The following is a 27,311-nucleotide window of genomic DNA, read 5'->3' on the forward strand; positions in this document are numbered from 1 at the left end:
AACCAGGAACTGGCTTAGTAGACAGATGTGGTATACAGTTCAACCTCTGCCAGGGATTGTGTCCAGGATTTGGCAAACCACTTAAGCATCCAGCTGACCAACCGTTACACGACTGTTCAGGGACTTTGCTGCGAGGAGACAATAATTGCTTGTGGCAGCTTGCTGGTTATTGAAATGATGCATCTTCTAATAAACTTTGCAGACTGTAAAGTCTCAATTGATTAAAACTCTAAGATTCTAGAACTTTAACTGTAAAATAATTAGGGATAATTGTTGTTGAGACAAGAGCTTTAATTTTTACTTTTTTAAACTGCAATAAAGCTTAAGTAGAAATGGACAGGTCAGCTTTCTTGATTGGAACATTTCTGAGGTATGCAAGTCAGAGTGGTTGTGCAATGGCAGAACCAAAGCTAGCAGAACAGCTGCCTGCACTATGCCTGCCTCAGGCCAGTCCTTTCAAGTTGTCCCACTGTTGAATACCCACTTTCAGAGCTGCAAAATGCGAAGCCAGCAGGGACTATGCTTGGCCTGATTTACTAATGTAGATGACAATTTTGCCTTCCCTAACTCAGTGTTTAGCCCAGCAGCGCATGCAGCGCTAACATGGGCGTCCTACAAAGGTGGACAATTCGTGACCATGCTTGACAGTTCGTGCCAGTGGTCATTTACCCCATAAATAAAAATTCAATGTCTCACTTTCCATTTACATCACCCAGCCTCAGCTTTCACAACCAGTAATTGTTATGCCTGTCTCCATTAGGTTAAAGATCTCTTTAGCAACCTGGTATTTTCTCCCTGAGCAAGCATTTTGCACACCAATCAAATTTTGATAATAAGCTCAGCAGCAAGGTTAGGCATTTTCTGCAGATCTCAAAACTCTGGGAGTTTTTGGAATCCCATCCCATTTTCCTAAGCCATTTAAAAGTGCTAATACAGTCCCATATGTACTATACCACTGCAGGATGTACATGCCTTATGCAAAGGTAAAAGCCACTTCAAGGTTACCTTTTGTAATGAATTCTAGGACTGCACTGACTTTTTGTCATAGCTGTTCCATTCCAGGACAGGGAAGAGTGGACCACAGAGAGGAGTGGACCTCAGACATGGCTCTCATTTCTAGTTGTATGAATACGTCACTCTCAAGAGCCAAAGCATTAAGAGATCCAAAGTGTCTAGAAGGGTTTTTCTGTTCTCTCCACACCTTCTCACCTTGAAATTATATTTCCTTTTAAACCTCAAACTATTTAATTAAAGAACAACAGATTCAACTCTGAGCCAGAAAGGAAAGAAAAACACAAAGCTCAGAAGTTGAGAAAATTTAGAAGTATGATATACCTTTGCAATTAACTTCAGAATAACAAGAATATGCATGCACTGTTGATTAATTTCACCTCAAATTTCACATAGATCTTCCAGAGAGCAGTGTTTTTACTGTGTTTTCAGCTCACAGTTCAATGGCTGCTGCCAAAAAATTACTAACACATCTCCTGTTGAATGGGCTTAAAATAGTGATCTGATTCAAAATGCCCTGGGTTGCTTCTCAAAATGACATCTCTTCCCTGGCTTAGTAGACACCACAGAAGAGTGATCTTCATGTCCCTAACCAGAAGGCTTACTGTTAATTCCAGCAGAGTTAACATCATGATTAACTGCATGTCCAAGAAAACACTACAAATTTGTGAAGGGAGCAGAGAGGAGACTCCAACTTCATAGAAATGGAAGACGTCAGAAAAAAAAAAGTCAAAACATTAATTTCTCTGTCTGCAAACATCTTTCTATTGTGTATCTCATTAGTGCTGTGTACTCTTTCCTTCTCTAGTACTTATAAATATCCAAAACATCATTGTTTGGATTAAATCTTGGCTTGCAAAAAAGTCATTAATAACAGGAATGAGCACACTATCTCTCATTTTATCCCAACACACAGAGTACTTCTTAAAAAGATGTATGAGCCAGACTTTACCCAGGATGTGGTTATTTTATTTATGTTGGGTAATCTGGAAAACCCTTATTTTTCTTATTAAAAAAAGAATTAAAAGAAAAAAGATATTCAGTATTTGGCTCTTGGAGAGCTAGCACTTGAAGGAGGAAAGAATCCAGCTCTTAAATCAACAAATTTCAGCATCTGAGCCATTTGCCCTTAATGGTTTTGAAACAAAGCTCATTAAAACAAACACGTTGCCAAAAAAAAAAAAGGGGTTAGGCCCAAGAATAATAAGAGAAAGACAGGGCTGGTTGCTCCAACTGCTCCTGCAATAACCTAACAAGTTAGTTAGCATTTACCCAGAACAGATTGTGCAGGTAAGATATCCAGTGGAGCCTTTCATCCTAACATTCCTTCTTTGGACACAAACCTGAATGTTAGTTCATTTTGCAGGTAGCTCCTCTTTCTGCCAGCCCATTCATATCAAAGCTATTCCAGGATCCTGCTTCCATTGTAGCTACTCTCTCTCCTCTTGGCTGACATTATGCCAATCATCTCAAAGAACAGAAACTAAAAACTCAAGGGCATAGGGAAATAAATTGTTGGAACAGACGGTCAGCAAAAAATCCGCAAAAAAAAACAAAACAAATGCAAGGGGAGACTGAAAAATTATTAATAGTACAGGTCAGCTTTGCTTTGGAGGTGTCTCAACAAAAACTGTTTGCTTTGTAAGCTCTGGAAGAGTTGTTTTGTTCTACACTGACCTGCAGATGCACACTGCTGCAATACTGCAAAGTGCATCCATCAGGAATGCCAAGTCACACAGGCAGTTAGGGGGGCGAGGATTTCTCCTATCCCCTCCATCAGTCTGTAGTACCTAGAATTCCTTAGATAGAGAGCTCGCTCACTCCTCAAAATCCAGGAAGACAGAGATGTGGGACCTGGGAAATACACTGGGGGCTTGCTAAATATCTGAAGGGTCTATTTTAGCTTCCCTCTTCCCCCTGGAAAACCCCTATTAAGGGCATTTAATACACTGGACTGTTAAATCATCATCTGTAAATGACAAGGACTCTGTTCAGTTAAGATACCTTTTGTAACTGGAATGCACATGAAGGTTTTTTTTCACACCCCGCAGTTCAGAGGTTTTACTCAATCACTTACTGTTCCTACCAGTGGATACAGGAATCCAGCACCAACACTCGCCCGAATATCTCGGATTGGCAAGATAAAACCTGTAGGTGCTCCTTTTTGTTCAGGGTCATGAGACAATGATAAGTGAGTTTTAGCCATGCAGATCGGCAGGTTTCCAAATCCCTGGGCAAAGCAATCAAAAGGGAAAGAGAAAGAGGAGAAAAAATAAGTGAAAAAAACAGTAACCGTTCCTGTATTCAAATGTAATTACACTATTCTGCCATTCTGTGTTATCATGTTATTTTATGCTTCACCAATTGCTTCGTCCACAGCCTGTCAGATCCACTGACCATTCTGCATCCCCATTCTTTCTCCCAAATTCTGCCTCCCTCCCCAGTATTAAGGGAAGAGCAGCCAACTGAGGAAAAGGTTAATGGTATGGAAGCGGTAGATATCTTGATATCTGGCTTACTTTCTACTCTCATCCCAAAGTGTTAGTTTAAACAGCTCAGAACTAAAGCTCTTGCTCAGCTGAGGTTGGTTAATTAGAAATGTCTGATCAATATAATTGCACATTGTGAGGAAGTAGCAATTACACAGCTATGGTATTTCAATAGAATTGTAAAGGAATGTACAAGAGATACAAAAGCAAGAACCTATGTACACCAGTATTTAAAGGACTCCAAAAGCAAAATTATCCAAGCACACTGTAAACAAAGCATGGCTTGTTCTCAACATTGCTCTTCTCTTCAAAGCCCTTTACAGATGCAGCCCTTCACTAATGCAGAACCTATCTGAAAAGCTGGTAAATTCGTAAGAATACCATGCTAAAGAAGAAAACCAATAAGACAACTAGAAAGCATCTAATCAACAACCAGACGCCAGGTTCTAAATTTATAAAAGTAGCCATGTTTTCACAAGAAGTATTATATCAGTTGTGGAACTCTTCCCCCAATACAGCTGGGGCTGCCAAAAAGGTATACATGTTCAAAAACAGTTCAGACAACTCAGTGGGACATGACAAAATAAATAAATCAAATCAGAGACTGTTTAGAACCAGTCTGAGCATTTGTAGTTCCCTAATTCCCAAATTGCTGAAGGATTGGAAAGTAAAGATCACTGAATTCTCCCACCCATCACACAGTATTAGGGACATATGGCTGGGCCAGAGGAGTTGTGTTTCTTCCTTCTCACACCACCTTCTCATACTCTTTTGCCATAGCAGTATTCAACAAGTCCTGGGCAAGGACACGTTTTGAGTGATGATTCCCTTTATACAGAGTTTGAATACCACTGTTCAATACAACCATTTTAAATGAAAAGCATCACTGGGTAGCAGATGACACGGAAAAACTAACCTGCTTAGTGTACAAGGTGACTTTCTCCTGTGCCTCTGGAAGTAGCTCAATGTCACTTGCCCCATAGATCTGCTGTGCAATAAGTCTGATCTTATCTATAACAGGGAGCTGGAAAAAAGACAGGTAAGTCAGCATGGCCCAGCTACACAGAGCCATAACATCACAGCAGCTTCACAATCCTTCATGTATGTTGCGCTCATCTGCAGCTACAGGAGGTATTCCCATTTGCTGTAAAACAAAGCTAAACAATAATTTAAGGGGATTCAAAACAAGTTTCATTTATCTTGTTGCAGCTCTTGTTAAGAGGACAAAACTAATTTACTACGGTCAGAAACAAAAGATACACATCAATTTCTTATGAGTTGTGCTTACATGTTAATTACCACCCCCTGCAAGAGACATCGGTATTTGCTCTCAAGTTTAAGTCAAAAAGCAGACAAAAATAATTTGAGGGAATACAAATTAACTGTTAAATAAAAGCACAAATAAATCAGGTTAAAGAAGAAAAATTGAAAGCATCTGTTTTAGAAGCTGAAATAGACACAATGACATAACTGTACCTCGTTAGGTACCTCATTAGGTGCCTCAATAGGCACTTGCTATTAAAGGAGATTTTAGGCCATAACCTAGGAAATAACAGTGACTTCATTACCTCCAAGTCATTTGCCAAATTTGCTTAAGTACAAAGTCATTAGAAACACACACAGACACACACTTCCACCCAACCTGTAGTGTGACTCCATAAACCTCATTTGCAGAGAAAGAAACAAGTTAAAAAAGGATCTTCTGTTCCACAGCCTCTTGTATTCTCATCCTGAGCACCAAGTGCACCCAGAAACTCTCCAGTAAGGTAGCAAGTGTGTTCAGGCTTGTTCCAGTCCATGCTCTGACAGGAATGCATGTCTCAGATCATGAAATAAACTTCCCCCTAACCTGGAACGTGGCTGTCACATTAGAAACCATCTCTAGCCAGGTCACAGCAGCATCTTTCAGCGTCAGAAATAAACTATATGTCACTTAGTAATCAAAAGAACAAGAACTGACAAACTGGGTCTTTGAGACTGGTGGAATAAAGGTTGTATTCTAAAAACAAGTTTCTTCTCAGTTTCTCAGAGCAGACTTTCAGGTAACTTTCAGCCACCTAAGCTAGTGAAACTAGCTAATCTCCACCTTATAAACAAAGTATCTCCGCAATAGCGCAAGCTCTTACCTCCACATTATAGAGGAATCTGAAGTTGCTGGGTGTCTGTGATGCTCTCTGAACAGCCTGGGCCAGTGCAACAGCTCCTTTACCTCCCTCTGCCCAGTGAGTGCACTCGACAGCATCAAACGCTCCTGCTTCCTTTGCCAGTTGTACTACAAGGGCCAGTTCAGCCTTTGTATCTGTTCTGTAAGGAGAAAAGTCTGTGTATTTGTACCAGAATGTATGCACAGTAAATGAATAGCTTGTTCTATTTCTCATTCTTGTCAACAAGACTCAAACTCTGCCCAGAGAAATCACAGGATGCATCCACCCATCAGGGAGCCATTTTTACTGAGGGGTTATCCACAGGAAGCCTTCTCCACCTTAGTGAAGGAAGTTACTCCACAGAGGAACAGACAGCAACAAGTAGGCCTGAACTACATGCAGAAAGCCAAGACAACTGACAGCCATTTCTGGATTTTCTGCTTATATCAGCAATGCAATTCCCATTTTCAGAAGCAAACTCAAAAAGGCATTAGCACACCAGTTCTGAACCCTTCTGCTCTTATGAGGGAAGACCACACAGATTCTGTTTCCTCTGCAGTACAACGCGCAGAGCCCTAAATGCTTCCTGGCATGGCACAATTCTTCTATGCAGCAGACCACTGAACACAGTGGGGTTTACAGCGCAGGCACTTCATCATCTATTACGAACTTATATATTAAGGATATTCTATATCCTCACAGATACCTCTTGTCCACAGTAATTTGGCCACTTTTTTGTAAATGATGGCAGATAAGTCACTGATCATAAGATCTTAAGCTAAATTTAACTAGTGAGTGCACGTGAAATGAGTGAGCAGAGCTCCTCTATTTATTCAGCATCTTCAAGCAATGCAAAATGTTATTTTCTGCAAACAAAACCTGGACAATACTGAAGAGAGTTTGCATTCAACATAGCATATAAAGCATCACCATTTTATTCCCATGCATCAATTCCAGTCCCTGGATCACTTACTTGAAAGCATTGACAGCCACTACTACTGGGACACCAAACATCCGAGCGTTTTGGATTTGTTTGCTTAGGTTACTACAACCTTTTGCCAACAGCTGAAGATTCTGTAAAGAATACAGCAAGCAGAAAGTGCATTTTATGAGGGGCAGTGAAACCTTTGCCCCAAATCCACTACATCCACAGCTCATGATGAAAGTGTCAGAAAGGGAATGAAACCACCACGGCAAATTTTCAGAGCTGCTTTCTGAACACTCTGGACTAGTACATGATCTCAAATGGAATGCTAGAAAAGGATTGACTGTTTCTAATGATTGCTGGTTTCAACTGCCAAGTCAAGGTAGGAGAAATTACCTTTTATCACTTTTTGTTATTCTTAAGTCAATACCTATGACTATTAATTCCTCACAGTAAAGTCTCATCTTCGTCTGTGGCACATTCCTCTTTAATTATTAAATATCATTAGCAGTGAATTTCACGACATTTGTTTGAAGTTTGTGGTAACAGCTTTCAGTTTACACACATTTGTTTCACAGCATCAGAGATTATTAATGGAAATCCAGACATTTCATCCCTTCCTATCATTTTAAGGAATAATCCCTACAGAAGCTCTAGAAGTTAAAAAGCTGAAGCCATATAAAGGGAGCCAGACCAATTATCTAAGTACACACAACCTTTCAAGTCACGAGGATAGAAGCATAGACTTTAGTTCATTTTCCTTGCTGCTTTCAAAGGAAGGGCAGAAGGGGAATAAAAACTGCTGCTGCTAAGAAGAGAGTAATTAGACAAGCACTCTGAATATTTTCAGAGACAATATTTCAGCCAAGCAATTACTCTAATACTGAGAGGGTCAGGGGACACTCAGCAGACATTACTATGAAAAATTGAGCACACAGACAATTGTGGGAGCTCAGGAGAAACAGAAGGCTCTGGCTAGGTCAAGTACAATAAATGCTTGAAAGAGCAGAGCCAAAGTAACATCATTATAAAAAAAAAAAAGGACATTATAGCTTGTGTGAGGAAGCATTTCCCTGGCAGCTAAAGAATTGACACAGACTAGCTATCCAGGCACGCACTGCATGACAATATTGTGTAATGACTGCAAATAGGTGGTCAACTGTCACAACAGCTAAAGAAGGTTACCTCTTCCGTGTACTCCTTTGGTAAAGGTACCCCTGCAGTGACCTAGGGAAGAAAAAGAAGAGGGTACCCCATAAGATTTTTATTCATGACGGCAATATGTACTTGATTCTTCTACAACTGCATCAAGATACAACACTCTACTTCAAGCTTATTTTCTTTCTAAGAAAAAAGAAATGGAAAAAAAATGGAAGCTGCACTCACAATGTAACAAATTAAAGACTGTGATAATATCACTAGTGGCCTGGCATATTTAATTAGGACAATAAAATAAGCAGCTATGTATCTGTAACATACTACAAAGAAGCAGATTACAAGTAGCAGGGACATATGGATTCCCTTTACAACAGATCTCAGCAGATCTCAAGATAATTACAAGCAGATCAAACTGTACAGGGCTTCAAGTGACTGGACAGGAACAAGTAAGAGCTTCTCAGGCCTAAGTGAAACCTTGTCTGGTACTTACTGCAGGCCCTCCTCCATGCATTTTCAGAGCTCGGACAGTAGCAACCAACACCACCACATTAGGCCGGAGACCAGAGTAACGGCACTTAATATTAAAGAATTTCTCCATTCCTATGTCTGCACCAAATCCTGCTTCTGTAACTAGAGCAGAAGAAAAAACAAAAGGAAAAAAAAAAAGAGGAAGCTCGTGAAAGGTTGCTGGGTAGAGAAATCAGTGCTCTGATTATAGAAATCAGAAGCTTCTTCTAAGACAAAAAAACAACAAAGACAGTCATGATAAAAAAAGCAGATCCTTCCCTGCAAAACCAACAAAACAACAAGAAAAACATACCATACACTTACCAACAAAACCCTCTTTACCCACAAGCTTCAGTGCTATTTTGTCTGCCAACACTGAAGAATTTCCATGTGCAATATTGGCAAAAGGTCCAGCATGAACAAACACTGGTGTTCCCTAGAAAATGGAGGGTGGGATAGGGGAATGGCAGGGAGAGAGAGAGATAAAATCAGAAGGTAAAATTTAGCAAATCTGTAGCTTTTCAAGAGCTAAGTACTACAGTATTTGAAGTTAAAGAAATTCATTCTTAAAAGACAGATCTTAAAGCCCTCCGATCAAACATTCATTATCATTACTAAAGAAAGATTACAGATTATAATAATCTTCAGAAGTGGAGACATTAACCCACTTAGGAAAAGGATGGCTAAATCCCAGCAACTCTTTGCCATTCTCCTGCGCTCATGCTATCTAGATTTTCAAAACATTTTCTGACACTGGAGTCAACAAAAGAGACACAGCGAAGTTTAGTGCATTTCTTCAGTGTCATCACACACGCCAGTGGCATACAGACACTAGTCCTGAATCTTTGATAGGAAACCATGATAAACCTCCAGCTCTAAGCAGAGTAAGTCCATGCTGACTGTGATAAATGAACCAAACCAGTAGCTCTTTTGTGAACACACACAGAGCAAATCACCTGTGGCTCACCTCTAGTGTCTGCATGAGATTTGGTTTAATAGCATCTTTCATCAAGACAGCCAGAGCACCAGTCACTCCCTAAAAGGAAAAAAAAGAGCTATCAGTTTCCAGATGTAGAGAGACATCGAGACAGTTCCTAGGCAGTTTCAAGACTCTGTTTTTATCCCGGTGAGCTTTCAGGAGCAGAACCAGCAGTTGCTCCAGATGTAACTAACATTACTCAGGACAGGGCAGAATAATGCCTTTTACATCCTTGTAAAAGGATTTCTGCTGGGTGCAGCCTCTTGGTTTTGACCTTGTTTGGCCAACTTGCTCTGTGGTGCAGGCTTAAAAAACAACTGCTGTTTCAGCAGGTTAGTAAACAATAGTAACTCTTAGGTATGTATAGTTTATTGCGCCCCATCCAGTAGAACAAAGCAGGGAGAGTTTTTCAAGACAAATTTCATACATGATAAAATAATGATAAAATACTGCACCGCATTCTTCACCCCAATACCTCAACTATAGCATTGTTGTCTTTCTTTTGCAGTACCTAAAGACGTGTAAAATTTACGCATGTCAACGTTCTTGGGTTTTACAGGTAGAATCATGTTGGATATTTTCCCCCTCGCTTCAGCAGCTATGCTCTACATAATGGCCTGAATGTGTCCCTAACTAGCTGCTACATCCTGGCCAACTCCCTCGCACAAATATAACTTTTAAAGTGAAGCCCTTTGTGAAAAAAGATCAAGCTGGCATCATCAAACAGTGGCAAACAGCAGAGTCCATGTTCCTTCTGAGGTGCAGCTGTGTGCCCTGCTGCAGTTCTGCTTCCTGCAAAGTGAACACTTGTGACTTCACATGTGTTCCAGGAAGAAAAAAATAATGGTTTGGTCCACCTTGTAACGGCCAGAGTCCAGTGAAAACTGAACTCGTTGTCACCCAGCTTTTGCTAAAGTAACTAGAATTATTATCTTGGCTACTGTACCAAACATTCAGAGCAGTTACGAAAACCCTGAACCATTATTTCCTTTTCTTCCCTTTTAATTTCAATTGGATTGCGGCATTCAATTATATGATTTTTTTTTATAAGACATTCACTGCTTTGTTTCATTATTTCAGTCTTGCCACATGAAAGCTTAGTTAACATTTAATGGATAAGCTTTAAACTTCAGTCATCTCCAGAATAATGAAAGCTACAGAGCAAGATTTCCATGACATTTCAGGCCTGTGTCAGTCAGCAGTGCTTCAATACATCCCTATCTCTAAAAACCAGTAGTCAGTTTTTGATTCCACATTTCTTCTCAGTTCCTTTGAGCTTCCTGGTAATGCACCCATGACATTGGTTATACTACAGCAGAAGGATGTGGACATCTTATTGTGCCAGTCTGGTCTCTGCAATCACCATGTTTCTGCCTGCACGAGGAGCACGTAACACACTCCTAACCATGCAAGCCAATGGCCACCATCTGCACAAATGTGTAAAACTTGAGAACCTGTTTGACACATCTGATATCATCCTCCACTTCGCAGTTGCAACAAACAAAATTAATTAGGTTCAAAACAAACAAACAAACAAACCCTATCTTGAGATGAAAAGACTTCTATCACCTAGACTCCACATAAAACTCACAAAGGAATTCCCTGCCCAAGTTCCATCTGCCTCCATTGATTGGCAGCAAAAGAAACTTTTGTTTTGAAGAACAGGGGTTAACTCAGGTGTTTAATGTTAAAACTTGGCAGCACATTAGCAACAGGAACTAAAATCTCAAAACTGCCTATAGAACTTTGGCACATGCCCTTCCTCATGCCCAACAAACGTCTCACATCAAGATACTTAGAGATAAATAGTTCCCAGACCAACCCTTTTCCCGCAGGGCCAGAGTCAGGACACACTGATAATCTACTGCTTCCCAGACTTATCGTGGGATGAACGCAGAACAAAAAAATAAAAAAATCACTCAACCAAGCAAAACTATCTCCCCAAACTCACAGACAGCAAGAGCTGGCTAAGCCTTAGTGCTGTGTTCCACCTTTGCTGGAAACAGAGACCAGGATACCCACCCTGTGGAGTCTTCTGTCACACAGGAAAAGTTTATTCAAAAAATGCAAGACAAACATTAACACTGCACCATGTTAATTTGTAGAGCTCTTTTTGAGTCATCTGCATAGCAGGTTGTGAAAAAAATCTACTATACAGGACAGCAGTAAGACCAGTATCATGTCTCTGCAGACTAGAGCAACAGTCCTGAACCTGTTCTGCCTTGAGGCCAAGTGGCAGGGCACAGTTCATATACAGAACTCAATTCCCCTCCTCTCCTTCTCCAGACAGAGTTGCCATCTCCAAAGCACTTACTGGAACAAGTGTCTGGGGCACAGGCTAATCCCTGAACCATGCTGAAGCACTGTCTGGTAGAGTTCCAGCTGACAGACTCCATAAAAACACCAAGAACTGCGCTAATAATTATTGTATGGACTGTTGCAAGACAGTATTGCAGCTTGCGATTGTTTTACGTACTGGTAACAAACATCACCAGTGTTATATTCAGCATTTTGTTCAGTGGAAATATGGAATTTGTGCCCCTAACCAAAGACTGCTTTATGGAGACCTTGCACTTATTTGCAACAAGGTCAGCTTTTATAGCATTCACAGTCTCCCAGCACAAGACATTTCATCATCTGTAATTAAATTTGCACCAGGCTTTGATCCTGCTTAATGTTTTCCTCGCTCCAGGGAGCCTGAGAAACAGGATGGCCAGCAGGATGCATTTTGAATTCTTCCCATTTCGAAATATGCTTTTTATCTAGAAGCCACCATGTATTCCTCCCTTAATCCTATGGTGCTAGCTTCAATTTGACATGCAGTACATCACATGTATCACTTTGTACATCACTTTGTCCCTGCCCAGAACACGTGTACACACAGTCTCTGGGTTAGGAGTTAGCCACACTGAAATAAAAAAACTTCAGTAACTCCAGAGGCCAAAAGTCCTTCCTGCACAGAATCATCATTCTGCTTTTCAATCCAAGCACTTTCAGAAGTGCTAAGAGATAGCATTTAAAGACTGTGACTCTCTTACAAGGTCATCTGTTGTAACTGGTTCTCCTCTCTTGCTGGAAGCTACTACCATTCTGCCCAGTCGCCTTTTCATGTCATCCAAGCTATCAGAGAGTGCTAGAACTGCCATGATTTCACTGCTCACTGTGATGTCAAACTGAGCCTGCAAGAGATGAATAAAGAACATGAATTCATCAAGATTCCCTAGCAGAAAAAAGGCCAGTCATCTCCATTATAACAAAAAACAAATACAAACATATATACATAAGAATAATTTCAAGTATTACTTTCAGAACATACTTAAATCATAAAATTATTTAAATTGACAATTTTAAACCTTTTTTTCCCTGCAAAATAAAGTTAAAACTACTTATTCCACTGCTATTATATGACTCTCTCCTGGCACATAAACTAGTGATTCATGTAAGAACACTTACACAGAATATATTTTAGAAGACTGAGCTTACTAACTCATCTAGCCATCACTAAACAGTACAGCACATGACAAAAAAAAAAAAAAGAAAAAACCAAGCCCAACAACAACAAAAACCTAACTGATTCTATAGGAAATGGAGGGTAGAATTCATATCCATCTGACATAACACAGATACCTCCGTTGAAGCTAGGCACCCTAGAGACCTTTTCAAGTAAATAGAAAAAGGGTTTTCTGGACACAACTCATCTGAACTATTAATTTGACAGTTATTAAAGGATGAGAGAAATCACAGTCCCAACTGACCATTTTTCTATGTTGATTATACAACGAATCCAGACAACAAGCTTGTATACTGTGCTGGGTTTTGGACAGATGCATCCCAATCAAAGCATGTTTAGCGGCTAAGATTAGCAATCTCCAGGCATCGTATTTGCAGGGAGCATTTCTGTACCACTGTAACTATGCCACAGTCATCCCAGTTCAGGAAAGGGCTGAAGGGAACAGATAGCAAAAAGTCCCTTCAACCAAGCAGTTCAATTCACTACCAATACAAAGTTTAGTTTTATTTTCTCCTTAACAAGATATTGGTGTAACAAAAAAAAAACATCTGGAGTTACAGAAATTTGCTTTGGGATCATATTTTTCAAAGTACTTTTTAAAAGATGCAAGAAAGGAGAATAATTACCGTTCGTGAAAAGCCTTTTTCTGTTGGAGACTGTCCAATAGTGATTTTCCTGAGGAACCTGTCATTCGTATCCAGTACTGTGAGGATGCAGAGAGAAGGATGAGAAGTCACACTGCAAGCCATAAGTCACAGTTATAGTTTGTAAGAGACAAACACTCAGCTAGATCAGCATGAAGAGAGGATGGCAGTTTGGAAAACCATCTTCTCCTACAGAATGACAAGCACTAATAATCAGCACGATTCTTCTCCAAGACACAAATGCAATGCTGTTAAGATGGACTACAGTCACATGCAGATTCTGCACTGCGTTCAGAGGGAGTCTACCTACCTGTGTGTGCATTAACCACAAGTCCAAAGCCTCTCTGAAAAGCAGAGTTGCTAGCATAATTCCAATTGCTTTTTCAAATTTTCATTGCTTTTTCACCATTAGTTAAAACGAAATCAGAAAATTACTACAGCCAAAAGGAAATAAAATTATCATTTTATAAGTTTAAGGACAAAATGGTCAGAATCTACCATCTAATGAGAACAGTTCCATAGAGACCCACTAGCTCAAATTATCTTTGGAACACAAACTATCAAATACCAGCTTAAACTTGCTGTTTCTTACTAGTTGCTTGAAAAATTCTAAGTATTTTATAAAATATTTCCCATGAGGCAGACTAATTTATCTCCATTATAGGATATGAAGCAAATTTTGGAGAATACATTTCACATTGTATTTTCATAAAAGGAAAAAAAAAGCAATCCTCATGGGACCTAAATAAAATTTTTCCTTATCTGAAATTCCTTTTGTTAACACAGCCAGACCAGAGACTGATCTTACTTTAGGTATCTTTAAAAACCTTTTAAAAATCTGGCATTTATTTTCTGTCATTTCCCAACAGAGCAAGTGGGCAGATTAAAATTGAGTTTAATTCCAGAACAGTACCCTCTCCTGCTCACAATGCTTTCTCAGATAGTCAGGTAAAAAGACTGCTGGCTACAGTTGCTGAGCTCAAAACTCTCAGTGACCAACAAAAGCACAAGCACAAACTTGCACCAATTAGTGAGGTCTACTCCGAATCCACAAAGATTAGGATTTAAGCCCCTGTGTCAGACCCTGTAGAAATGGGATCTCAGCTGCACGCACTTATCCCACCAAACACTCAGCAGAGGCCAGCCCTGCTGTCCTTCCCATCTTCCCAGGAAACACAGTTCCTGCTACACTTGCAAACCTCTTTTTTAAGAAGGTTTGTTTTTTACTAACTCTTCCATTTAATGGCTCTTGTACCTCTTTGCCATGTTATGGTGGCCGGGTCAATGTCCAATCTCACAAATAAGTTCACTTCTTCCTTTGTCAAAGCAGTAGGATCAGTTTTGTTAATGCCCAATTTCTGTGGAAGGAAAGGACACATAAGAGAAAAAAAACTATAATGAAAAGATTCAGGGAAATGAACATTTCACTAGAGCAATTAGCCTTTGCCAGCAGCACATGCATATTCAGAAATAAGGAGGAGATGTCCTACTGGTGTCCCTTTTCCTAAGTCCCACAACATAAAGTGATCTGTATCAGCGTGCACCTGGAAGCAGAGCTTGCTGCTTGCTAACTTGTAAAGGGCAATGCAGAAAACAGAGCTCATCAGGGCAGGTTGTCACAAAGTTTTGTGTAAGGCATCTACGGAAATCGTTAAGAATGAAAGCTCTGCAGTTTCTTACACGCCTTGTTCTAACCGTTAGTCTCACATGCTTACAGCCATTTCTCATTAGTTTGACTAGGGTCACTGCACACAGCCATACGTATTTAAAGACACTGCTTTCAGCATGCTGGTTAAGCAGCACAAAGGAGGAATTAAACAATTCAGTCACAAGGCTGTCAGCATCCCAGAAAGCTGATCTTGAACATACTGGGAGGATGGGCAGTTTGCCAAGTTGCTTAATTGAGAGAAGAATTATCTCAAGAAGCCCGATATGAGTGCAAGCTTAGAAATGAGGAAAAGGATTGAGCTGATTTATGAACAAGCTTTTTTTTTTTTTTTTTTTTTTTTTTAAATTAACTAGACAGCTAAGTCCTATTTTCTCCAGGAGAACAGCAGGGAAGAAGAAAGTCTGTTCTCTCCCTCTTCAAGCATAGCATTAAAAACAAACAAACAAAAAACAACAAAACCCACCATACCATCAAAAAGATTCACTTTTTGAGTATTAGCATCCCTTCTACATCTCAACAGTTAATAACCAGAGGGGTGCTTAGGGTAGAGTTCCCTTGCAGTCCATCAAGAACACCAAGCAATATGACAAAGCTGCTTTGCCTGGCAGTGGAAGTAAACCGCACATTCTCTGACGGTTGAGACATTATAGCCAATTAATAAATTAGAGTTTCAGCTTCCTAAGTAGTCTACTGGTCCTGACCTCCCTATGGGCAACTGATTGAGCATGAATATTGTACAATCAGGTTTGCGCTCGGAATAAGCTTAGCAGAGCCCAGCCTGTTTTCATAGCCAGAAGGTCCAAGCGCAATGGAAAAACTATTCCCCTGTTAATCCTAATTTTTGAAGAGGCCAGGGACACATGTTGGTATAAGTTTATTTCTGTGGACTGGAGGAGCTGTGATCTCCTCAGGGTCTGAGACTCAATGACAGGTGCACTCATTTAACTGGGAATTCTTTTCTTGGGGGAGAAGAGAAGTAAAGGATGTAGGGGACAGGCATTTTTTTCCCTTCTCTCCTGTTTGCTGAATCAGGCTAGGACAAAAAATTCACTATCTTCTCTTTTTGCTGAATTTTGTAAGTTGTCTTTTTTGTGCTGCATTATCTATATAGCTGTCACATACAACTTATTCATCTTTAGCTTTCACTGGCTGTGACAGACAAAGATTGGTTCTGGTCTTAAACTACATTAAGGACACTAAATTGACACTATTAATAAAGGGCACTAGTCCGCTTGTCTCCTCCCACTGCGTTACTCACACAGCACATAATACATTTACATCAATGGTTCTTCCCCTTGGAGCTTCAACTCATTGTTATCTGTGCTGTAAGACAGACTGCCGCACTTTTGTACACTTTGTGTAAAAAACAAATGCTAGTAGAATGATCTTATCATCGGTTGGTTGGCCTAGTCAGCCTCTTATCTCAACTGACAAGTGATAGGACACAAAGAAACGGTCTCAAGTTGTGCCAGAAGAGGTTTACATCGGATATTAGGAAGAATTTCTTTATGGAGAGGGTGGTTAAGCACTGGAATGGGTTGCCCAGGGAAGTGATAGAGTCCCCATCCCTTGAGGTATTTAAGAGATGTCTGGACATGGCACTAAGAGACGTGGTTTAATGATTGGACTTGGTAAGTCATGCTGATGGTTGGACTTCATGACCTTGAAGGTCTTTTCCAATCTAGGTGATTCTATGACCTACAGTGCAACATGAGTAGTTTTGTTAGCTAGCTCTGCATATATAAAGGAGGAGCAAGTGGAACAGAACCAGAAACCAATGTGAAACCAGTGAACTTACCTGTAACCTTCGGATTTGAATCTCTGAGAACTTTCTAACACCATTGACGGAAGGCACCAAACGGTTATAGAGAGCCTTGAAGAATGAAACATGTAGTTAGTACTGCTGGTGTACCCACAACATCCTGGCCAGAGTGGGTTGGGCATGGTAAGAAAGGATCCTACCTGGTCATTCTGAGTTAGCTCATGGAATATACGTGTGTCCACAGCAGCAGCAACCAGGTTGTTTGCTGCAGTAATAGCATGGATGTCGCCAGTGAGGTGAAGGTTAAACTACAGGACAGAAAACATATCGGTTACCTCATCCTGCTGCAATTTTCATATATTTCAATACATTGTAGACAGATGGAAAGAGACATATTAATAGCAATGTTAAAGTGGGTGAGGGTGGAGGGGGAAGAGATTGCCCAGAGCGGTATGTGGAAGAGAGGAAAGAATTTCTCTGAAACAGAAAAATGCCTCCCCCACATTTATGTCATTTTACAAACTTCCAGAACAAAGCTTCCAAATAAGATTTTTGCACGAGAACAGTTCTGCCAGGCTCCTTGATACCTGAGAACAGCATGGTACAGCGCATCTGCATTACTCCTTCTTTCACCTTCCTTTTGACCCACTCACATTATTTGCACGTTCCACACATTAGCTGAAGTTCTGGCTGCTCCCACAGAGGTATCTGAACTAAATTCAAACTAGCAACCTTATGTGGCGCTATCAGTAGAGCTGTGACTGCACAGAGCTCTGCATAAGCTAACCACTCACACACAGTATCGTAGGCAGGACTTGTAGACCACGTACTACAGTGACAACGCTAGTAGTTTTCTCGGTTCTATCTCATTAAACGATAATTTGAGTGGGTTTGTCTATGTGAGTTTTCTTGCTGCACTGGAGCTATACTGACAAAAGATTTTGGATATATAGCTTACTTGATGAACTTGCATTAGGGCAGGGAAGGGAAGAGTGTCGTTAAAACAATCCGTTTCCTCTGTAGCAGTGCAGCACAGGAGGAAGATGAAAAAAGGACATTAGAAAAAGTGATATGACAGAAGCCTTTATGATACCACTTTGCTGGAGCCTTGCTGCTGTGGTCTTATAAACCAAATAGCAAAAAAAACAGAATGGAGCCAGTCACACAGTGATCATAGATCCTAATAAGGAAATGCTAATTGTTCTCATTCTACTTGTATGCAACAAGCAGCAATTATTACCACCTCAGTTCTACAGTCCTCATTTAAAAGTTATTTGCTTGCTAATCATTTCCTGGGATGAAAGCTGCACGCAGAAACATCGAATGGTGCATCAAGGTCATTACTACGTCTACTGACTCCAGGTGCTTGTATTTTCTGAGACATGCATTGATAAATTAAAACACTCCCAAAAGACTACAGTGTGTTTTTCTACCATGTGGGTCATACTGAGAGTCCTTTCAACCACTTTGTTTCAAGACTGGGGCTGCTTCCCACTGCTACACACACTGAAGTCTTTTAGCTCATCTTATTAACGCTCCCATGCAGGAGGAGATTATTTTTCCTGTCACATCTATCATTCACACATGTTCTTGGCACCTGAGTAAGTCAATCTTCTGCCTCCTTAACAATTTTTTTTAAGATCTTTTATGGACTTGCTGCATCAGTTGGAACAAACAGCCCTTTTGATCTTTTCTGTTTTTCCTCCTGAAATTACCGTTTCGATCTGTAGTGCACAAAAGTAAGATTCTACATGCAATTACAGGAGAGTTGGAGGAAGCATGAGAGCACGTGCTACACGTGCCTTTCAGTTCCCTGCCCCCAGACACAGGATTTTACTCGTTGCCAAGTCACATCAGAAATACACTGCAGTGCCAGTCACCCACAGGCTGAGGTCTTGGCATTATTGATTCCCATTTTCCCTTTTCACGTTAGTAATCCAAAACACAAGTACACCAAAATAGCTCACAGAAGGAGTCAGTGACCACTGTTGCTGAGAGAACTATTGAATATGCTTCCAAAACGTATTAGGTCATTATAATCTTAATTTCAGCACTAGGAAAAAGAGGCACTGGATGTACTTTGCTCAAGGGTACGCAGCAATTCATAAGTAGAAGAGGGGAGGGAACAGAGGAACTGGGAATTCTCAGTTCTGTAAAATTCCTTGACCATGCAAATGCCCTTCTGAAACAACAAAAGAAGTGAGTTTTCTAAAAAAGCTTTGCTGAAATCAAACGCCCATTCTTGGAGTGATACACTGGGCCATAAACAAAAAAGATTTCATAAGTTATCTGACTGCAGTGTCTCTTCAAGGTCTGTAAGCTATATGTGCAATGAAGTTTTGTACAAAAAATTACCTCTTCCATGGGAATAACTTGAGAATAGCCACCACCTGCAGCTCCACCTACAGAGAAACAGACAAATCATGCAAATAAAGGTCTCCCTAGCCCAGAGTGATAATGCATGTATTTGCTTAATGACTCTAAGAAGGCAGCTACTGTTGAGCAGCTTAGTTAATATCCCAGCACAGCACTTGAGAACAACACTGAAAAACTTACTCTAGGTTTTTCTTCAAGAAAGAAATGCAATCCTAACTGGGAATTATGTAAAACTACAATGTAGCAGAATAAAAATCTTCAAATGCCATCTTTCCCCCTTTAGACTACCTGCAATCAATAGAACAGCACATACCCTTTATACCGAAGGTTGGCCCTTGAGAGGGCTGCCGAACACAGGCAAAGACGTTCTGATGAAGGTGTGCTCCTAAGGCTTGAACAAGACCTATGGTGGTGGTGCTTTTCCCCTCTCCAAGTGGTGTGGGAGTTATCCTGCAGTGACAAAGCACAACAGACACAATGAAACCCTTGTAGTAGTTGAGCCTCAAAACACTTACAGTGATAAAACAGGTACCCAGTGACGCAGCTAATGCCAATCCAATTCTGGATTGTTTCACACTTCAGCTAATCTTCAGCAATTGACAACAGGAATAAGATTGGCAAGTTACCACATAGCTGCCCAAGACCTTCCTCAGAAGCATCTTGCAGGTTACTGTTGAAGGCAAGCAGCTACACTAGAACACCGTGATCCAGTCTGCCCCTCATTAACCTGACCTGCAGAGCAAAACAATGCACCTCCAAGAGAAAAAGGCTAAACCACGTTCCCACTATTTGCTAGAAGAGGTAATTCTAGTTCCCAAACCACTGGATTGTCACAGTGTGATTTGCTAAAACCCAGAGCACTCTGTACAGTCAACTTATAGAAAGACAACACAACGACAAGCCAGGCTAACAAAATTTCTTTTTATCTTGACACCACGTAAGTGATGCCTCTTCAGCTAAGGAAGTACCTACCCAGTAACAACAACGTATTTGCCATCTGGCTGGTTCTTCAGCCGTTTCAGAGCTGACAGTTGAACTTTGGCTTTAGTTTGGCCATAGAGTTCCATCTCATCAGGGAGCAGGCCAACTTCTTTTGCAACTTGATCAATGGGCTTGGGTATGCAAGATCGCGATATTTCAATATCACTTAAAGAAAGAGAGCAAGATCAGTTTATAAATATCACAGACTTCTCACAAATTCCCTGTTTCTGGCAGCATGACTCAAAAGCATCTGATCTATGTTTTAAAAGGCAAGCTTCAATGTTTTTTAGTTAAATGAATCAATTCTACCAATATTGGCTATGTTAGAATACACACATCTTCAGAGGATAACAATAAAATTAAAGATAATACAAACAAACAAAAAACACCAAAGCATGTCTTTCTATAAATACTGGGTAAGACTCCATTATGGTATTCTCTGTATTTTCAACTGCTCCTTGTGGACTCTACATCAAGAACTTCTACTTTAAGGTGCTAAGTTTTTGCCACGTCAGATAGAAAAATTTCCAAAATATAAGTGTCTTTCTACTTGCCGAATCAGCAACTACTTAGACTCACCCAAAGTATCTCTGGAAAACCATGTTTATGCCCTAATATTATAAGAATGACCCAAGCCTACATTTCAATATACGTCACAGCACCACTGAAGGTTAGCTCTCCTTCCTTGGGGAGATCTCACATTGCTTTCTCACTAGATCTCTCCAAACTTAACCCCAGCTACAATCTGCAAAGTTGTATGCTCTACGTTATATAAAACTTGGGAATAGAAGTGAATACTACACTGCACGAACACTCCTAGTGGCTTCATTGGGGGCATTACCTTGGAACAGGCATCTTCAGGGTAAGCTGGTTATATTGGATGTTCCATTTTCCAGGCTGGAACTTCTCCAGAAAACGTTGTGCACTCTCCACTGTACTCTAAATTGAGAATGAGAATGCATTGTAGCGACAACCACTGCATGAACTTTGTTGGTTAACAGAGACTCAAAGGCTTTCCCCTCCCCTCTACCTCAGTTTGGGATTAATCAACAAAGTGCTTTGATTAAAAACATGGCTAACACTCCAGAATGAGATTTTGTTTGGAATTTTCTTAAAAGGAATACAGATAGATATTTATCTGCCTATATCTAGATGTAGTACAGTCCAGTGAAGATGTTATTTTTATATATTTATAATACCTTCTACTCCAGCTTCCTTTAAAAAAAATAAACAACGAAGGAGCTGTTTTATACTGTTACTCTGCTTCTCTTTATCCCATCATTGTGTGAACAGTTTTAGAACTATACCCAGAGCTTTGTAAGACAAGCTAATTTCTCACTGTTTTGAGAGGCCACAGTTAAAAAAAAATATATATATATTAAAAAATTGTTCTTCTGTCCTAACATTTCATTCGAGGCCACCTTCTTCCTCAGTTTGCAAATCCTAACTAGACCTCTGTAAGAGCAAGAAAGAACCACCAATTGCTTTTGGTAGCGTGCTGATGATCAGCAGCAACATACCCAAAGGCAAATACAGAGGAGATGGGCTGAGAGATGTCTCTCTCTCTGTCCACATACCTGCATTAACATGGCCACAGTCATAGGCCCAACGCCACCAGGAACTGGGGTGATGTAGGAAGCTTTTTCTTTCGCTGTATTGTACGCCACATCTCCTACAACTCTTTTTCCACTGGCCTTTGTGCTGTCTGGAGATTCAATGAAAAATTAAGTTACACAGATCACACGTCACCAAAACAACAGAAAAGGCAGCACCGACTGAAGCTGAAGCCCTTTCCTTTGCTGGAGTAACCAAAACAGATGCTGAGTACCTAGGAAGCTGCAAAATAAAGCAACGCCACAAGATGAAGCATACTTCACTCGCAGCATCAGGGCTGATACACTACATATTCTCATTAAGTGCCGTCTATCCTCAGCCAGACAGATCAGTCTCCCTTTCCTTGAAGGTGCAAGTATTTTCTCAATGGCATGTGCCCCACAGGGCAGTCTGAAGACCCCAAAACAAACGCTGCTTCTGGCAGCAGGGGTAACAAAGCATACACCTAGTCTTACATCTGTGCAAGTACAACACACAGCTGGAACATACAAAATAGATGTCACCTGAACCATCCTCTCACAAATCCTACTGTATTGCTCTTAAGGTATAGTACAGCTTCCAATTTGAAGGAGATATGAAACAATGATCTAGAAGATGCAACAGGGCTGTCTTGTTCCAAAACCCCAGATTTACAGTTGCTTCATTCCACTTTGGAAGAAATGTAGGCCTTTCTATTGATAAAATTTATCTACCTTTGCGGAAACTGAAAACAGAAAATTCTGGGCTTTTCAATTACCTACTGCCATTTTCATGATGTACTGGTACTGGTAAATACTGCAGTTCATAGATACCAGACTTGTCAAAACAAACCTCACAGGTGGCTTAAGAGAGTTCTAGCAGAATAACCTCCTTTCTGGCAAAAATTTACTATCTCCTGTTGTACTACATGACCTTTAAGATCACCGGTAAGGAGAGAAAAGACAAAATGCATTAGCAAACTAGCAGAGCCATTTAAGGAACTCACCAATTACAGACATGGCTTATAAAAAAAAGCAAATTTAAGTTTATCCTGGAATAGCAGATCCTCATTTCATGTATAAGGCCCTAGGCAACTTTAAGCAGTGTGAAAAAACGTATGATAGATTTTAATATTGTTATGCTAAAACATTATCTTGTATACAGTAAGTATATGTTTGTACAGAACATAATCAATAACTTTAACGTACATTTGATGAGGGGGAGAAGTGTAAAAGAAACCAAACTCATGAACAGCTGATAATGGTAGAACTAAAGAGGGAAGAAAAGCAGCTCCTGCCAACACTAATGTCTAGCTGCACTGGTACTGACAATTAGCAGTTTAGATGTTTTTCTGCTGCATTTATGTTTCAAGCAACACTTCTTTTTCCTAAAATTCAAAGCTCGACTATCACAGCTGTTAACATTGTTTCTACAGCAACTGTCAGCTTTGCTGCCCAAGCTGCAGACCAATCTGGCCTTCCAGCCCAGACAGTAGTTTTAATTAAGTTTGCAAAAGGCAAATAGTATAATTACATTTTCCTCCAAGGATTCCAAGCAGCCTTACCAACCACCCCAGCCAGGAAGACTCCAGGCCTCAAAATGAAGAAAACAAGCGATGAAACATGTGACTCCAAACACAAACAGCCTGATCTGTTACACAGACACAGCAATGAGCACAAGCCAAACAACCCCCAGTCCTTGCCCCTGCGTCCACACCTCATGCCAAGTGCTGCTGAGCACAACTTAGAGGCTACTGAACTACCTTGAAAATACCCTTTTGAAGGCAAGCTCATACACAGCACTTTCTGCTTCTCCCTGTTAATTTTACCTTCTTAATATTCATCATTCTGCTTTTAAAGAAATAGTTACAGAAAACATTAGTGACACTATAACCATTCCCAGTGCCTGTCTCTTCTTTGGTACAGTAGGTTTTCTAGCCAGCTGGAACATATGAGAAACAACATCCAAGGACTCGGAGATCCAAGAAATGAAGGACATACCTACACATATGTAATGAACAGCTATGATGATGCAGCAGTAGGGAGAGAAATACAAATACGATACAGTCTGGAAAGGGAATAAGACACTTGTCTGCTCTAGTAAAGGTTTCAGGCAATCCTCTCTTCCTTGCTCTCTACCCAGAGACTCAGAAGAAATTCTGTTCAACTGCAACACAAATGCAAAAACAGATGCGCCCAAATTATCCAAGGTGGGAGCCTTGGGAGCACACAGGCCAGGCTCCATTCAAAAAGGAGGTTGTAGCGAGGTGGGGATTGGTCTGTTCTCCCACGTGCCTGGTGACAGGACGAGGGGGAATGGGCTAAAGTTGTGCCAGGGGAGGTTTAGGTTGGATATTAGGAAGAACTTCTTTACTCAAAGGGTTGTTAGGCATTGGAATGGGCTGCCCAGGGAAGTGGTTGAGTCGCCATCCCTGGAGGTCTTTAAGAGACGTTTAGATGTAGAGCTTAGTGATATGGTTTAGTGGAGGACTTGTTAGTGTTAGGTCAGAGGTTGGACTAGATGATCTTGGAGGTCTCTTCCAACCTAGATGGTTCTGTGATTCTGTGAAAAGCACAACAGCTACATTCTCATGGTGCTACACAGCTATAACACTTCTGGATCCAACTTTCCAAGTCTGCATGAAGCTACTTGTACTGACGTGCCAAATCATATTGGGATTTGCCCCTACAGATGCAAAATACAGGCACATCCGGAGATTTCCTTTTCCTTCAGCTACTATCACATCTACACCTAGCAGGCACCTAGCTGTGTGCACTTAAAGCTCCAGGAAGATGTATGACAACTGTGGCAGAGTGCTCAAAGTACCATCACAGCTAACACTAATACTCTATCTGGACAGCAGTGTAGCTGCTGGCAACCCAGCTTCTCTTCTTTTTGTAGCATTGCAATTCCCACAATACTGCCACTGGTTTTCCAAGATTCATCTGAAATTTTTTTCCACAACCTATCAGAAATGAAGGAGGAGATAGAAAAAAATCTCAGCAGCTTCAGAAAGCCACAGAGAAGTCTGTGGTACACATCATTTTGAAATTGACAATTTCCGTGGTACTCTATCAAGCCCTGTCCACTGAGCCTTACACAACACCTTAAATAAACTGGCATAAAACTCTGAGTAGGCTGGCTGTACAAGAAACTCAGACCTCAGTGCACTGCCCAAGGTAGATGATTTGCAAAGAAACTGGGATGTGTCCACAGAGACGCAGTTTACGTCAGGCCTGAGAAAAAAAAAAAGGCCATACTATCATATGTCACAAAACACACCGGTAGTTTTATTCGTAATATGTTAGTGGGGGAGAGTCCACACTGCTCTGCTTCATGCGTATCAGCAGTGACCCTGTGTTTTTTTGGCAAGTTGCCTAAGTTTGGGTAGCTTGGCACAAATACTTCATCAAACAAACAGCAACAGCACAGAGGTTTTTTTAATTTTAATTAGACTGCGGATTAATGTTTTTAAATGCAACTCAATGTCATCTTTGAGGAACAAGATTGTTGAGCAGAAATTTCTTTACATTCCTTTAAATAATGGCAACAAAGTGACTGATTAATTATGAAAATTACCGTTTAAAAACCCTGTGGGTGTAGCACAGAGATAGTTGGATGGTGACTAATTTTCCATATCATTGAATATCTGCAATTTGGATTTTTAAAATGAGGTGAAAACAGAAATTGCCAGACTGCCTGTTCCTCAGCCATTTGACACCCTACCTCAAAATCCATTACATTCAAGCACTTTGTTCTGTGCCAGAGCCACTGTCACCAATACTCTTGCAGAAACTGCTTTGTTTCAAGACAAGAAGCCTAAGAAGTTAGATGTTGTGATTCAACAAATCCACAGCTACTTTAAGAGATTGCTTGCCATTTATGTATTTCAAACAGAACAGCTTAATGAGACCTAACTGCAAACTAATGACAGCAAAACTCCGCACTCAAGAGTGACAACAGCAGCAGGATTTCACTGTGTAGTTGTGGCAAATTACATGAATATTCTGTTGTAATACTGCATAGGCCTCCTCTTTTCTCTACAGATAATCAGCCTCATTGATGGAAGAAACGAAACTGCCACTGATCTGTTTCAGGGCAGTACTTCAGAGCAACCCTTGTTTTGTTCTGGCATCTTGGGGGGTTGCCATCATTACCTAAGATAGACTTCAAAGAAAAAGAAGTCCATATGGACTAGAAACACCAAGGAAACTGTATCCATGTACTTACATAGCAACATATACAAATAAATCCCCAGTCTTTATACATTACCCACGCACCTGGCACGTGGTTAATTCCGCAGTCTATTACGATCGCACCAGGTTTGATCCATTCACCTTTTACCATTTCAGCTTTACCAGCTGCAACCACCAGGATATCAGCTTTACCAACCTATAAAAAAAAAATCCAAACAAACAACTTCATGTCACACCAGCAGTAGAGAAAGGCAGAGCTGCTTCAACAGCAATTTAAATCAGCTCCACTTGCAGTGAAATTGTGTGCTCACCCATTGCCACTGGAGGAATGTGAGGGCATCATTAGTGATGACAGGTAGCTAACGGTTCCTTGGCAAGGACAAATTCCCACAGCCAGAAATTACAGCCTATTTTCACACTCCTACCCTGAACTGTTGCTAGTCAACACTTCACAACCTCCACTGAACTCTTCCATGATTCCCAAGTGGATCATATACGATACTTTTAGATGAAAAACCTTCTGCATACTCTTATCTCCCTTCCTTCAAACTTCCCTGCATATTGAGCTGCTCTTCTCAGTACTAGAAATACACCCAACACCCATCAGACAGCTGCCAAGAACAACCCCTACGCACAACGGTAAGCTGTAATTCATTTGTGGCAGCACTGTCTTGTGTTTTTTATGTCCAGGCCTGTGTAACAAGCCACTCAGGGGGAAGTTGATTATAATTCAGCACTAGTATTTGTTCAGGCACTACTCAACAAGTTTGAAAGATCTGGTCACAAATCTGCTACTAGAAACTCGGACTAAAGTTCTTGTCACGTCTCGCGCTGCTTCATTCACGTCAGCTGAGGAAGCTGCTATCCCTTGGAATTTTTTCTTTTCATTTTAAAGGGTGATAAGCTATTTTTAAGATTTCATTAAGAATTAGCACTTCAGTTCTTAATCAAACTAACAACAGTCGTACTGAACAGCAACTTTATGAAGCACTGCAGTGTTTCTGATCTTGCATTTGAGTTACACTCAAATACACCTACCCCCTTTCCAGCTTTGATACTTGCCTACATAGCCTGGCAGTGTTGATTGCTCAACAAAATTCAAGTAGGTGGCAGCACAGCAACACACTATTCCTGTCACTCTCACTGCTAAAGAAAAAAATGGCACCAACTCCCAGTCATAGAAAATAGACTGGAACAAAAACCTGGAGAAAAGAAAGTTGGTCTAGCATTCCCCAGCCATTAAAATGAAAGACCACTGGGCCTTTCTGGGAAAACAAAAACAAAAACAAAAACATATGTTGTCTTGCAGGCCACTGCTTGGAGAGCAGGAAAGGAATATGAAATTCTCACTACTTGCCCAAACAAAACAAAATTAATAATGTTATTG

General features: G+C 40.6%; 1 protein-coding gene across 1 annotated transcript in view; it reads right to left on the reverse strand.

Annotated features, from left to right (window-relative positions):
* Positions 1 to 27,311, reverse strand: part of MTHFD1 (methylenetetrahydrofolate dehydrogenase, cyclohydrolase and formyltetrahydrofolate synthetase 1) — a 40,809-nt gene that overhangs the window by 1,375 nt on the left and 12,123 nt on the right. Inside the window, exons 8-26 of the mRNA XM_080593987.1 lie at positions 26,009 to 26,120; positions 21,734 to 21,861; positions 20,998 to 21,095; positions 20,148 to 20,321; positions 19,489 to 19,625; positions 19,155 to 19,201; positions 17,000 to 17,107; positions 16,836 to 16,910; positions 14,624 to 14,726; positions 13,351 to 13,427; positions 12,252 to 12,392; positions 9,202 to 9,270; positions 8,559 to 8,670; positions 8,218 to 8,357; positions 7,755 to 7,796; positions 6,618 to 6,718; positions 5,627 to 5,804; positions 4,417 to 4,524; positions 3,089 to 3,241 (exon numbers count right to left, since the gene is read on the reverse strand). Of these exons, the coding sequence (XP_080450113.1) occupies positions 3,089 to 3,241; positions 4,417 to 4,524; positions 5,627 to 5,804; positions 6,618 to 6,718; positions 7,755 to 7,796; positions 8,218 to 8,357; positions 8,559 to 8,670; positions 9,202 to 9,270; positions 12,252 to 12,392; positions 13,351 to 13,427; positions 14,624 to 14,726; positions 16,836 to 16,910; positions 17,000 to 17,107; positions 19,155 to 19,201; positions 19,489 to 19,625; positions 20,148 to 20,321; positions 20,998 to 21,095; positions 21,734 to 21,861; positions 26,009 to 26,120 (2,103 nt within the window). The remainder of the gene's footprint in view (positions 1 to 3,088; positions 3,242 to 4,416; positions 4,525 to 5,626; positions 5,805 to 6,617; positions 6,719 to 7,754; positions 7,797 to 8,217; positions 8,358 to 8,558; positions 8,671 to 9,201; positions 9,271 to 12,251; positions 12,393 to 13,350; positions 13,428 to 14,623; positions 14,727 to 16,835; positions 16,911 to 16,999; positions 17,108 to 19,154; positions 19,202 to 19,488; positions 19,626 to 20,147; positions 20,322 to 20,997; positions 21,096 to 21,733; positions 21,862 to 26,008; positions 26,121 to 27,311) is intronic.

This window comes from Anser brachyrhynchus (assembly GCF_964034855.1).
Source record: "Anser brachyrhynchus genome assembly, chromosome: 5".
Taxonomy (NCBI): Eukaryota; Metazoa; Chordata; class Aves; order Anseriformes; family Anatidae; genus Anser; species Anser brachyrhynchus.